The 14,243-nt window shown below is 40.9% G+C and overlaps 1 protein-coding gene across 5 annotated transcripts in view; it reads right to left on the bottom strand.

Moving 5' to 3' along the window:
* ATP13A3 (ATPase 13A3) overlaps nt 1-14,243 on the bottom strand; it is a 104,754-nt gene that overhangs the window by 57,390 nt on the left and 33,121 nt on the right. For all 5 annotated transcript variants that reach the window (XM_038749567.1, XM_038749568.1, XM_038749565.1 and 2 more), the window contains 3 exons: nt 5,348-5,448; nt 3,331-3,504; nt 241-408 (listed from right to left, as the gene is read on the bottom strand). In XM_038749567.1, the coding sequence (XP_038605495.1) occupies nt 241-408; nt 3,331-3,504; nt 5,348-5,398 (393 nt within the window). In that variant the 5' untranslated portion in view covers nt 5,399-5,448. The remainder of the gene's footprint in view (nt 1-240; nt 409-3,330; nt 3,505-5,347; nt 5,449-14,243) is intronic.

Raw genomic sequence — 14,243 nt, 5'->3', positions numbered from 1 at the left:
CTGATTAATAGCTGTCTCCACTTGTAAAAGACAACTGCAATGGACTGTATACAGCAAAACATAAAACTAACCAGTTACATATTTGACATCTTTTTGTTTTGGCACATATAAGCTACTGTCACCTATCACTCACAAGTTATGAAATACGCAGTTAACATGCACATGACCTAAGAAAATATTTGGGAGTATTCAGTGCAAACCAATCAATCATATTTATTAAGCATTTACTTGGTCACATACCTCTTGGAATTGGGCCTGTGAATATTTATTTTCTTCCACAAGACCTTCAGGTAAATGAACAGCATGGCCATTTGACAGTTTATGAAGAACAGTTTTAGGCTTTTGAATTGAATGGCTTTCCAGGGAAAGAAAGCGAACTCTTGCACAAAACCATATTCTGAATTCATCCTGGGAAAAGATGGGAGAAAAAATAATTTAGTTAAGTTTACAATTCGGATGAAAAATTGCAAAGATTTGCTAATAGTAAAATTAAGTTCAACAATACAGGTATTTTCATATTCCTAACTATGTATTTAATTTCAGGAACCAATTAATTGTACCCTGCCCCGCCACCACTCCTGGACCCTGCCAAGAAATGGTTTCCTTCCAACGAATTAAGTGTCCTTGAAAACTACTGAAGGCTTGGAAAGTATTAAGCATTTCCCAGTTGTCCACTTCTGGATACAAAAAAATCCCTGGCATCTCCTGGCTGTTAGTCCCGCTTACCTTTCTCATGGACTGGAAACTGGGTGGGTATTTACAATGGCCAAATCCTCCCTATTTAAATGGAATGGAAGTCCCTAAGAAGAGTTTCTTAGCATGTGAGAGGAGGCTGGAGGAGCTATCCCGAAACCTCAAAAATGTACCACAATGGCTCTGAGTGTCCCAGAAGCCCGAGTTGTTCAGTTCCTGGCCTTGTCTTTAGTATTACCAACCCCACAATTTATTCATTCATTCGATCGTATTTACTCAGTGTCTGTGTGCAAAATACCGTATTAAGCCCTCAATGCATGACTGAATGAATGAATGTACTAAGCACCATAGCTCTTCTACGATACAGCCATATACGTATCAGCAGATAGAGCAAGAAGGAACTGGCCAGCAAAAACCCATCACAGATGTGCCCAGAGGGAGTGCTGTAAAGGGTTCATACTTGCTCTCTTTCAAACCAGAGAGGCTTAGTGGAAAGAGCATGGGAGTCAGAGGACCTGGGTTTTAATCTTGGCTTCATCGTTTGTCGTTGGGTGACCTCAAGTAAATCACTCCACTTCTCTGTGACCATTTCTCTACCTTTAAAATGGGGATGAAATACCTGTTTTCCCTCCTACTTAAACTGTGAACCCCATGTGAGACAGGGACTGCATCCAACCTGATTAATTGGTATCTACCCAAGTGCTTTTCGCAGAGTAAGTGCATAATACCATAACTATCATTAAATATTCATTTCTGAATGACTTGAATCAGAGCACACCAAGATGTAACAGGGTAAATTAAAAAGTGAACCCAAACAGGAAAGGAAATTTTATTTGGGTAGACAATGTACATAGACCTGCACTCTTTGGGGCAAAATCAGATCAACTGCTTGGACTTGAAACATCTTTCAAATTAGATGTCCATATCACAAAAAAATTCTTCCCCCTAATCTGTAGCAAAGTTTCCCTTATTTCCATTACAACTGAATTCATAAAGTTAGCACTGGTCACAGTGAGGAGTGAGAAAACCCAAGTTCTAATGCTGAATTCATCGTTAACTTGTGATGTGGGGCAAATGTAATCTTCCTGTATCTTCTCTACTTATACGTAAAAGCTAAGACAATAATAATAATAATTGTGGTATCTGTAAGCACTTGCTATTTGCCGGGTATTGTACTACGCACTAGGGCAGATACAAGGTAATCGGGTTGGACAGAATACCTGTCACATATGAGGCTCACAGTCTTAATCTCCATTCGACAACTGAGGAACTGTGTCACAGATGATAAGTGATTTGCCCAAAATCACACAGCAGACAAGTGGAGGATCCGGGATTAGGACCCAGGCTTCCGATTCCCAGACCCGTGCTCTATCCCCTAGACTATGCTGCTTCTCTTGAATTACTCTGAGAATTACTAATACTACATTATTATCATTCTATCACAAAGACTGACCCACACTGCTCTATAGAATGGGCACAAAACGGCTTTAGGTAGTGGAATTTCTGTCTGCTGGGGCTAGACCATCCCAGTGGGGAAGTTTTCTGACCAAAGAACCACATGCGGCGCCTTGTGTGGCAGACAGCTCCAGCCAAAATCCTAAAAATAGCCAGCTAATGTGGACAGCAGACCACAGAGCCCTTCCCAGTGACAAGCAGCGTGGCTTACTGCATAGAGCACGGGCCTGGATGTCAGAAGGACCTGGGTTCTAATCCCAGATCTGCCACAATGTCTGCCGTGTGACCTTCATTTCTCCGGGCCTCAATGACCTTATCTGTAAAATGGGGATTAAAACTGTGAGCCCATGTGGGGCAGGGACTGTGTCCAACCTGATTAACTTGCATTTACCCCAGCTCTTAGAACTCACCTCATGTATGGCAGTACTGAGTTTGTGGCGGTCACCTTGATTGAAAATGGATTTTCTAAGTGAGGTTCTTGTGTGCTGCATGCCTACCTGCCTACTTGCTGCTTTTAGACTGTGAGCTCACTGTTGGGTAGGGACTGTGTGTATATGTTGCCAACTTGTACTTCCCAAGCGCTTAGTACAGTGCTCTGCACACAGTAAGCGCTCAATAAATACGATTGATTGATTGAACCCACTATGACACGGGGGGAGACGACTGGCTGGGATACGGAAGGGTGAATGCCACCGAGAAGCAGTGTGGCTTAGTGGAAAGAGCACGAGCTTGGGAGTCAGAGGTCGAGGGTTCTAATCCCAGCTCTGCCACTTGTCAGCTGTGTGACTTGGGCAAGTCACTTAACGTCTCTGTGCCTCAGTTACTTCATCTGTAAAATGGGGATTAAGACTGTGAGCCCCAAGTGGAACAACCTGACAACCTTGTATCTACCCCAGTGCTTAGAACAGGGCTTGGCACGCAGTAAGCACTTGAAAACCATCATTATTATGATTATTATTACCGCAGAAACCACAAGCATTATAATCAAATCCGTTTTGCGGGTTCTCTGTCCTGAAGTTTTTGTGACTGGGAGAGGTTCATTCATCATTCACAGCAGAAGATTTCATTATCACCACTACTACTACAACTCAGTGGAAAAAATATTTCATTAATCTTGCCCATAACCAAGCATGAATGCTATTTTATGAATTTTTAAAAGGCTCATTTAATGTATAGACTTACAGTAGTTCTCAGTAGCACCATTTCACAGTCTTTAATTGAAGATTTAATACATGTCGCTTTCACACGCCACTCTGGGAGCCAATAGAGGAGGAGGAGGAGGAAGCCGCCAGAACAAAACACTCCTATAGCAACTAAAACCAACTTCCAACGACACAGATTATAACCATAAATTTCCTGCACGGAAACAGGGAAACAAATAATGAACAATCATATCCTTAATGACTTTGGCTGAAGAATTTGGTATAAGCCTGTTCCCTACTCTGACAGATAAACCTCCCAAATTTCAAAGAGCATTTTTCTGTGAGAGGTAAAGCTGAAAAATAACGATTAATGACTATACTGAAGTCGTCACAAAACTGAATTTCTGACTCAATAGCCTTCTGAGGCTAAGGCCACAACACATAACAGAGTGGTTTTCGTGTTAGCAGATCTACTTAAAAGTGTCACAGGACAAAAAAAGCACATGAAACACACAACACAAGGAAAATGTACCCTCCCCACAATCTTATAAAATTACTACTTTTGTCAACTTCAGTTGGGCATATTACAGGTTACATCATGACATACTTATTGCTTGTCAATCCTTGTAGCCCACACCCCTCAGCTGACAATGAATACTTACTGAGTACTGGGGCTGGGATAGTTCCTAGAGTAAAATCTCAGGCTTTGCAATTTAGAGAGCTTCAGATGGATCCACGATTCAGTGCATACGTTGTGTAGTTCAACACAGGCAGGTCAGTAAAAGAGGTTCATCAAAACCCAAAAGAATGCTAAAACCACATTCTGGAGGGCCCAGTTTGGAATATATTCACATGTGCCATTTACACATTGTTTATAGTCCGGGAATGTTTACAAAACACACCTCCTCCCTTAGATTCTCTATCCTCCAAGTCAAAAATCTTAAAATCCTTCCCTAGCTCCACCTCGTCCTCTTCCTGTATCAACCCAAATAAAATTGGAGAGGTGGAAGGGGAGAGGTGGAAGGGATGTGTATGAAAAGAGGACAGCCAGCTTGGGTCAACTGCTTGAGATACTGGGTTCCTGCAGCTCTCCAACTAAAAGACCAGTAGCACCAAATGGGTCACCCTCTCAGGACTTTCAGACAACCTCCCTACTTGGGTCGCAGGGACTCTAAGAGAAGCAGTGCTGTGTCCCCTGACTCCTTCAGCAAGAGTTTCCAGGCTCAGTCTAAAAAACACCACACGGACTTCCAGAATCCCAGGGACCCAAGTCAAAGAAGCCCAAGGGATAAGCCTGCTGCTTCTCCTGGTACCTCTGCTTTCCCCTAATTTTTGTTTCACACCGTATGCTAGGAACGGACTGGGGACTCCTTCCTGGATTTCTGTAGCTCCAAATGGTAACAGAATAAAGGTACACTTATATTCAAAGGACATGACTGGTTCCATGCTATTACCAATTCTAAATAGGTAATGCTACCGAATGCCACATACAATTAAGTGGGTCACCAGGAAACACAGAAAGGCCTTCTTTCCTCCAAAACAGATTACTCTACCAGCCACAGGAATGGTCAGCATCCCTAAAGTATGTCTTTGGAATGTATGTTAAAAAAAAAAAAAAAGGATGGTCTTGTAGGGGTTTGACACTAGTACTGTAAGGAGCAGAAGGCTAATGGCAAACACACAAGTCTTATACACAAGCCCTCGAAGTTTTTAAAAAATTATTTTCTCAAAGATAAAGCTTCATCTGAACAATTTGGGGCAGAAGTTATTTCAGATAACTTTAAGTTCAACTAGTCAAATCATATTTTGGTTATCACAGACAAGCCACACACCAAGTTTTGCTCTATTATCCATTTTTTTTTAACATCTGAACTATTCGCAGTTGAGATAACCAATTGTTCAGACAACCAAGTATACATAACTGGCTTTCCACTAAAAGCCTTTTAAAATGCCAATGGACCATCACATAGCTATTTTTAAAAATAGTGTCTACTTCCCCAATATATATTTTTCCTAACGCACATCTTTCAAATTGCACTGTTATAAAAATGAATTACCATTTCATCCTCTTGTCCTTGATTGATAGTCTTCCTGTCTTCTTTATCCATTTCTTCTATGCAGTGAAATATCTTTTGCACTTCAAAATATGGGAAGACAACTGAAAGAAAGACACACATTGTGTTAGCCTTCAAACTGAGATTTTTCTATTTTTCACATTTTATGGTGTGGGATTGCATTGTTAGTACAATTTTAACCTCACTCTGAAAGAATTTCCAGAACTTCAATCTAAAGTACTTGTCACTCTAAAACAGATTAACTATTTTGACGTAGTATAAACTTCAATATTCAAATCTGACTTTTTTGGAAACAATTCTATTGCTTGCATTTAACCATACAAAAAAAAAATTTATTATTTAATTTGGCAGATTTACAGACTTACCACTTGATCCCAAGAGATTAGTATTTTACAATTATTAAGGAAACACTACGAAAAATTAAATGATGCAAGCAGTCAGGTAAACAGTACAATCTCAATCTCTCCCCACTGGTAGAAAATGTTACCAATCTCAAAAGTCACAGAAGTAATACCAATGGAATCTTAAGGATTTTTTTTGATTCTTGCAGTTGGAACAGGAAATCTATAGCTCCTAACTATAAATTAACAGGGAAGAAAAGTTTTCCTCATTTTTTTTCTATGTTCTCAGCAGTTTCAGGATAATATGAGGAATTAAGGAGGGGAATGAGGATAAAAGGTAGGCAGGTGTAGATTAAAGACTTTTACAGGAGTTAGGAAAAAGGGTTGAATTAGCAGGCCTTTCAGAAACTGCTCTGAAGCACTGAAGCAAGTTAAAAAGATCAGAGAGAAGCAGAAGCCAGGCTTGGTTCTATTCATGGTTTTGCCTTTTTGAAATCCTGAACTTGGCCTTCAATCTTTCACCTTCAATAATGATTCCTGAATCCTGGCTAGGTTTCAACCCCCAATCTCCTTCCTGGTTTCCGAACTCCTCTGTAAATCAACACCATAAAAACCCAAGGGTGATTAGCCGCACCTGTTTTGGCAAGAGCAGTCAACTCTAAAAAGTACGATGGGAAGAAGGAAGCTGTGGGAGTTTAAGAAATGAGTGTTAATGAAGCATGCCTTGCCCACTTTACCTGACCTATGAAGACGCACTCTCATGGCCCAGAATTGTGAAACTAGTCCACCTGGCTCTGAGATAGACTAAACCTAAAGGGACATCTAACACCTCCAAACTATAAAAACAAAGGCTGCAGAAACTATTCATTCACTGTTTTCTGTTTTAAAAATAATTCACTCAGAACACAGAACAAATTTTGTGGCAATACTGCCGTTGCAGAGAAGTTACTAATTTATACTCCTGAGACTAATTCCCTTCACAAAGATATCAAAAGAATAGAGTTTTTATTTAGAGCATGATTTAATATTCCAGTAGATTAACATCAAAAATTGCATCCCCAAAGCAAATATATTAATCCAAATGCTTTGTGCCAAAAGGAAAGATCTTAATTTTCACAATACATATATTTTAGTATCACTTTCAAAGCTGAATTAAAGTAATATGTCACAATGCACCAAGCTACTATGGGATATCACAGAATTCTAACGTTTGAGAAGTCATCCATTTGAGTCCCAATTTTTTTTTGTTTGAAACTGCTCAGAAGTTCTGGTCAACGGACACAACTTTCACCCACGTCAAGGTTTTCCAAGCGGTGGGATAGTCACATAACGCTCCCCATTAATATGCCCCAGAGGAAAAAAAAAAACCAAAAGTGTATGGGGCTTGCACTGGGCATCATGAGTACAGTCAAGCACATACTCAAGAGTCAAACACTAGGTCAGGCAGGATTACAGGATCACATTCCAGTGCTCAAAACATAGAAAGCGCTTAAAAAATACCACCACTGTCCCACCTTCACAATATAGCTAACATCCGCCCTTTCCTCTCCATCCAAACTGCTACCACGTTCATACAATCACTCATCCTATCCCGCCGGATTACTGCATCATCCTCCTTGCTGACCTCCCAGCCTCCTGTTTCTCCCCACTCCAGGCCATATTTCATTTTGCTGCCCAGGTCATTTTTCTACAAAAACATTCAGGACATGTTTCCCCACTCCTCAAGAAACTCCAGTGGTTGCCCATCCACCTCTGCATCAAACACAAACTTCTCACCACTGGCTTTAAAACACTCAATCACCTTGCCCCCTCCTACCTCACCTAGCTACTCTCCTACTACAACCAGCCTCACACTTCGCTCCTCTAATGCTAATCTTGTCACTGCGCCTCTATCTCACCTATCTTACCGCCTATCCCTAGCCCGTGTCCTGCCTTTGACATGGAAGGCCCTCCCTCCTCAAATCGGACAATTACTCTCCCCCCTCCAAATCCTTATTGCAGGCACATCTCCTCCAAGAGGCCTTCCCTGGCTAAGCCCACCCCCTCCCCATCTGCCCCTCCCTTCTGTATTGCCCTGACTTGTTCCCTTTTTTCTTCCCCCTTTCCAGTCTATGTACTTATCTGACATTTATTTATATTAATGTGTCTCGCCCAGTCCCCTAGACTGTTAAGCTCGTTGTGGGCAGGGAATGTGTCTGTTTATCATTCTCAATCGTGTTTATTGTTGCACTGTACTATCCCAAGCGCTTAGTACACTGCTCTGCACACAGTAAGCGCTCAGTAAATACGACTGAATGAATATTATCCTAAAGGCCAACATAACATATTGACTGGGAACTTCCGAGCTACTCCACCTCCTATCTTTCGAGCCCTCTAGAGAATACTTCACATCCTCTCTAGTCCTCTGCAATGTTTCACCACCTGTTCTACAAGGAAGTTCTTCTAACTGAAGAATCTGTGCATATGGTCATGGGTTCTAATCCCGGCTCCGCCACTTCTCAGCTGTGTGACTTTGGGCAAATCACTTAACTTCTCTATGTCTCAGTTACCTCATCTGTAAAATGGGGATTAAGACTGTGAGCCCCCCCAAGGGACAACCTGATTACCTTGTATCCCCCCCCCCCCAGTGCTTAGAACAGTGCTTGGCACATAGTAAGTGCTTAACAAATGCCATCATCATCATCATCTAGCACACCTGTTTCCCCTCTCAGAATTGCACCTGGAGAATTTCCAGTTCTTTACCAATCTCGGCTATGGGTGGGAGAGTCAAGCAGAGGCATACCCACTCCATTCCTAGTTGGGCTGTGGCTATCAAGTGGAAGGCAATCTGCTACAAGTCCAGACTCACCTGTGCTGGGTAGCAGCGACATGGGAGAGAAGGGATGGCAGAGACTCGGGTTTACTGCGTGGAAGGCGATGATGGTAAACCACTTCCATATTTTTACCAAGAAAACTCTATGGGCACACTACCAGAACGATTGCTGATGGAGGTGGGGCGTTCTGAGAGAGATGTGTCCAAGGTGTCGCTGTGGGTCGGAGATGACTGAGCATAAGACTGTGAGCCCACTGTTGGGTAGGGACTGTCTCTATATGTTGCCAATTTGTACTTCCCAAGCGCTTAGTACAGTGCTCTGCACATAGTAAGTGCTCAACAGATACAACTGATGATGATGATGATAAGACAACAACAAGCACACCTGTTAGAGGGTGCCACATCAATCCCCTGTCTGCCACCGACGCTTCTGTTTTGGGTTTCTGTACCTTTTGGTCTGGCAAAGTTTAGGATGTCCAGGTCCCTGCTGCCAGCTACAGGCATCCCTGGGGACCACGGAGGCTTTAGAGGTGGATGAGCTATGGATAAGACACTGTGCAAATCCAGAATCGAGGAATAAACAATAGCTAAAAGTTGTTCCTCCCGAGTCAGGAAGTATCCAGGTCTCTTCCCAACAAACTGACAAAGAAACTGTTTTCAGCCTTCCCCAAGAGGCCTTCCCAGACTGAGCCCCCTTTTATCCTCTCCTCCTCCCCATACCCGCCTGCACTACCTCCTTCCTCTCCCCACAGCACCCGTATATATGTTTGTACAGATTTATTACTCTATTTTACTTGTACATATTTACTATTCTATTTATTTTGTTAATGATGTGCATTTAGCTTTAATTCTATTTATTCTGATGACTTGACACCTGTCCACGTTTTGTTGTCTGTCTAGACTATGAGTCCATTGTTGGGTAGGGACCGTCTCTATGTTTCGCCAACTTGCACTCTGCCTCAATTTTCTCATCTTTAAAAAGTACATGGAACCAAGTTTTAGGTGGCTGAAGGATTACTAATGAAAGTACTATAAAAGATCTTTTAAAATGCAAAAATATTCCCATTCAATAGATAGCAAGAGTTTATCTTCATCCAGAGCCAAGATGTTTCCAGGGTTCCAAAAAACGAGAACTGACACTCAGAGCAACAAACCCTCTATTAATGAACTCCACCTTTCAAGTTAATCATTTTTGTGCCAATCCTGGGAGGGTTGAGACACAGAATTGGATAGAAAATTTAGTTCCATCGAAAAGAAAAAAGTTGGAGAAAAAAAGTTAGTTATAATGCCACAATAAATATTTGGAAAGACAAGGATTTTGGAAGAAAATAAATGACATTTCTCCATGCCACAAAACCTAATTTTTTCTCAAGTGGATAAAGATGAACGGCTGAATTGAGATCTGTCACAGATAGCGCATTCAACAAAGAGTAAAAAAAAACCTGATTTCTCTTCTCTCTTTTCCCAGGAAAAACATTTAACTTCTGTGTTTAAATATGCAGGGTGGCAGAAAGATTTACCACACTCATGAATATTGGGATGACTTATAACGATGTTCATGAAAAAGGCTTTGAGGCTCTCAGAAGACACAGACTGAAAAATCGTATGTCATACATCAAATGTGCTTCCTTTAAAGTGTTTTAATCATCCATTACAGATTGAATACACATATAGCCAGTATGATCTGGAGTCCTAGGTTTATGTCCTTGCTCTGTCACTGACCTGTGTAGATGTGGCAAGTCACTTTAACCTCTCTGGGCCTTGGTTTCTTCAATATTGAAACAGAGATTAAAAACCTTCACTCCACAACCTTCAGGGATGTTATGCTAGCAAACTGAGATAACCGACGGGAAAGCATGCTAGAAAAACAGATCTATAAAATTCAGGATATTTTACCATAAAGTGCAAATACCCAGGTTGATTGACGTAAACTTGCATTAGTAAGGGAGGCTATGCATTAACTTTCTGTTTTAAATAATCAAGTGATTATTTATGATGATGATGATAATAATAATATTGTTAAGTGCTTTCTATGCACCAGGCACTGTTCTAAGCACTAGGGTGGATACAAGCAAACTGGATTGGACATAGTTCCTGTCCCACCTGGGGCTCACACTCTTAATCCCCATTTTACAGTTGAGGTAACTGAGGCCCAGAGAAGTTAAGAGACTTGCTCAAGGACACATAGCAGACCAGTGGCAGAGCTGGGATTAGAACCCAGGTCCTTCTGACTCCTGGGCCCTACTCTATCCATTAGACGACACTGCTTCTCATGATGCTTGAAATATTCAATATTCAATAAATATTCAATATTCACATAATTTGAATTAAACCTGGAAAAATGGGTTAGGTGACAAGTCATCCCAAGTTAGTGGTGATCTAGACATCTGAGTTGAACTCACGTAAGAAAACAGCAGTTTTCAAAAAAATCATGTGTGGGTAGGAGTAAATGAATATATTAAGTTTCAGGATTCAAACGAATCTTCTTCCTAGCAGAGTGCTCAAAAAGGGAAATTTCTATTACCATATAATAAGAAACATCTACCTGATTAAGAGCTAGTAAAGCTAGGAAGCAAAGCTTAAGAAACATATTGGAAAACGAAGCACAGACACTTCAGGATTTACAGTTGGCCTTAACAGATGTGAGTGGAAGGGGGCTATATTTGACAGTCCACAGTACACCAAAAAAGGTACTTAATACCAGGATCAAAATTAAGTGCAAGTTCTATTCAGCTGAACTACATCTGAGCCACTATGGAGCACTAAATAAGGAGCTATAATTAAAAAAAAAAGGGATTACCCCAATAGGTGAAGAAACTCAACATAAATGTAACACACAAATAATAAAGCTTTCTATGATACTGGAGGGCTGAAGGTTTCAACTTCCACTGAAGAATCCAGCACAGACCAGTTAGGGGGATGGTTGTTATTCTTTCTCCAAATGGCAACTCGAGCTTCTAAAGAGTCTCAGTGTAATAAATAGGAGAAATACAATATAAATACACTAACATCCCTTTATTGTCCATATTATCCTATAAAAACTCTTAACTGGGGAAACTAAGAACAGAAAGTAACAAAGTAATAATTGTATGCATTTTAAAATGCAAGCTTAATCTCCCCTAGTGACCACACGAAGTTTAACATGAAGTTTATCTACTCTTCTAAAATAGGATGAATGCTCCTTACAACAAATTACATTTCAATTATTACAGTTAAATCTTTACTGGTCCTGATAAGTCAATTTTAAATTAAGATAGTCCGAATTTCCAAATCACAGCCAAGTTTAAATGAGTAAGATTAAGTTTCTCTTACCAGAAGCACTTTTCCATCAGGCCACCCAATTCCTTGTGCTCATGAGCTACTCAAGCCAGTTCTTAATAATGGAAGCGATATCTAAAGGGGGAAGTCCTGCCAGTGAACTATTTTGTCTGGTTTTTTTTTAAGTCTCTAAGGGGCTTTTCAAACTGTGTTATCAAAAAGATTAAAATATCAAAGAAATTTGGCACTGTTTGTTTATTTTGAACAATTGCAAATTTTAATTGGATTCTTATAGAGGATGTGCCCTTAGAAGCCATCAGGCTGTGGTAGACCTCATTCTATTCAAACAACACTAGTCCCAATTCCATGTGCAGGCTAGAGTCAAGATGTTATCTACGAGGCAAGAAGCATATAGGATATTATGCTTCTGACCAAACCCTTCCTTGCATTTACAAGGAACAACTCTCTTTGGTGTTCTATAATATGGGTAAAAAACAATGCAAGATTCACAAAAAGGTCATCAACTGAGAGAAAGGGATCTAAATTTCACCAAAATGATAGCTGCAGGAAAAAATGTAAAATTTGGTTGCTCTCTGCCCTTCAGATAAATGTTCACTGATTTTCTCAACAATATGGTACATAGCTGTATTGCCAGTCACCTCTCACAAGGTGCACAGTAATTTATTGGAAGGACTTACAATACCTTTACGTTGCAGGTTAAGAGTGAGTACCCTTCCTGACATGAGATGAGGGCAGAGCCAATTTCCCAAAATAAAGCACTTGGAGGCACTTTTTTTTTTTGGAGTTTTAGTCTTCTGGGCGAGAAGAGTTGGGAAGAATGTACACAGTTAAAACTAATAAATTTCAACAGTGGTAATAAAGCATTGCCACTATACTACCATCAGTGTCATTCCAATAAAAGGATACTCTTTTGCTGTCCTAAATTGCTGCATATTGTTTTCTACATAAAACAGTTGGTTAAGGAGTTACATTTTAGCTTACCCTCAACATTTACTCTTTCATTCTCAGGGTCAACGTGTTTTATTTTTTAAGATAACTTTTTCGACTCAAGCATTAAAATGCTTGGGAGCTCTCTGAGGGAAAAAGAGCCAATTTTTACTTCTATTGTACTCTCTCAAAAGCCCTGCTATTGATCCAGTAGAAAGAATCACATCTTGATTAATTAAGACCTGGGATGGTCATCCCATGACCCAGGAAATGCCAAGGGCATATCGCAAGGTGGATAAGCCCAGCAAGAACCCTAAAAATATAGCTAGCAATCACAGGTGGAAAAGATGGCAGCCACTATCAAGACAACTACCTTCTGGGTCATGGGATGACCATCCCAGGTCTTAATTAATCAAGGCACAGCACCTGCACTATAATGAGGTAACCTATATGTGCTACATTCATTCCCACCTTCTTGCTTGTTCCACTCCAGGCTCCTCAAAAATATGACTGGCGGGGAAAAGAGAGTGGAGGTCACAGTGCAAATTCATTCTCAACAGGTGACTCCATCGTCACTCTCTCAAAAGCCTAATACAGTACTCTGTAGAATAAGTGCTCAGTATTACTGAATGAGATCCTTCTTATTTTATAGGATGTGACTATCTGGCACCAGATTATCCAAATTGGGAGATAAAACTAGGAGGGAATGTGGAAGACAGTAGTAAAATGAATGAAAGTCTTTGAATTCTTTACAACTCAACTCTGGACAGGGAACCCATTTTCTGGCTTTCCTTTCTCACAGAATCCACAAAGGTAATGAGGACTTGATCTCTTTCTTCCATTCATTCAATCATATTTATTGAGCGCTTACTGTTTGCAGAGCACTGTACTAAGCGCTTGGGAGGTACAAATTGGCAACATATAGAGACAGTCCCTACCCAACAGCGGGCTCACAGTCTAGAAGGGGGAGACAGACAACAAAATAAAACATATTAACAAAATAAAATAAAATAAATAGAATAGTAAATATGTACAAGTAAAATACATAGAGTAATAAATACGTACCAACATATATACAGGTGCTGTGGGGACGGGAAGGAGGTAAGGTGGGGGGATGGGGAGGGGTGGTGGGGGCTCAGTCTGGGAAGGCCTCCTGGAGGAGGTGAGCTCTCAGTAGGGCTTTAAAGGGAAGTAGGGCTTTGAAGGGAGTAGGGCTTTGAAGTATACGGTATATAATAATAATAATGGCATTTACTAAGCGCTCACTATGTGCAAAGCACTGTTCCAAGCGCTGGGGAGGTTACAAGGCGATCAAGTTGTCCCACAGCGGGCTCACAGTCCCAATCCCCATTTTACAGATGAGGCCACTGAGGCCCAGAGAAGTGAAGTGACTTGCCCAAAGTCACACAGCTGACAATTGGCAGAGCCGGGATTTGAACTCATGACCCCTGACTCCAAAGCCCGTGCTCCCTCCACTGAGACACGCTGCTTCTCTAAAATAATAATGGCATTTGTTAAG

The sequence above is a fragment of the Tachyglossus aculeatus genome, chromosome 7 (genome assembly GCF_015852505.1).
Source record: "Tachyglossus aculeatus isolate mTacAcu1 chromosome 7, mTacAcu1.pri, whole genome shotgun sequence".
In the NCBI taxonomy this organism is placed as follows: Eukaryota; Metazoa; Chordata; class Mammalia; order Monotremata; family Tachyglossidae; genus Tachyglossus; species Tachyglossus aculeatus.
This window is presented reverse-complemented; position numbering and strand designations above follow the sequence as displayed.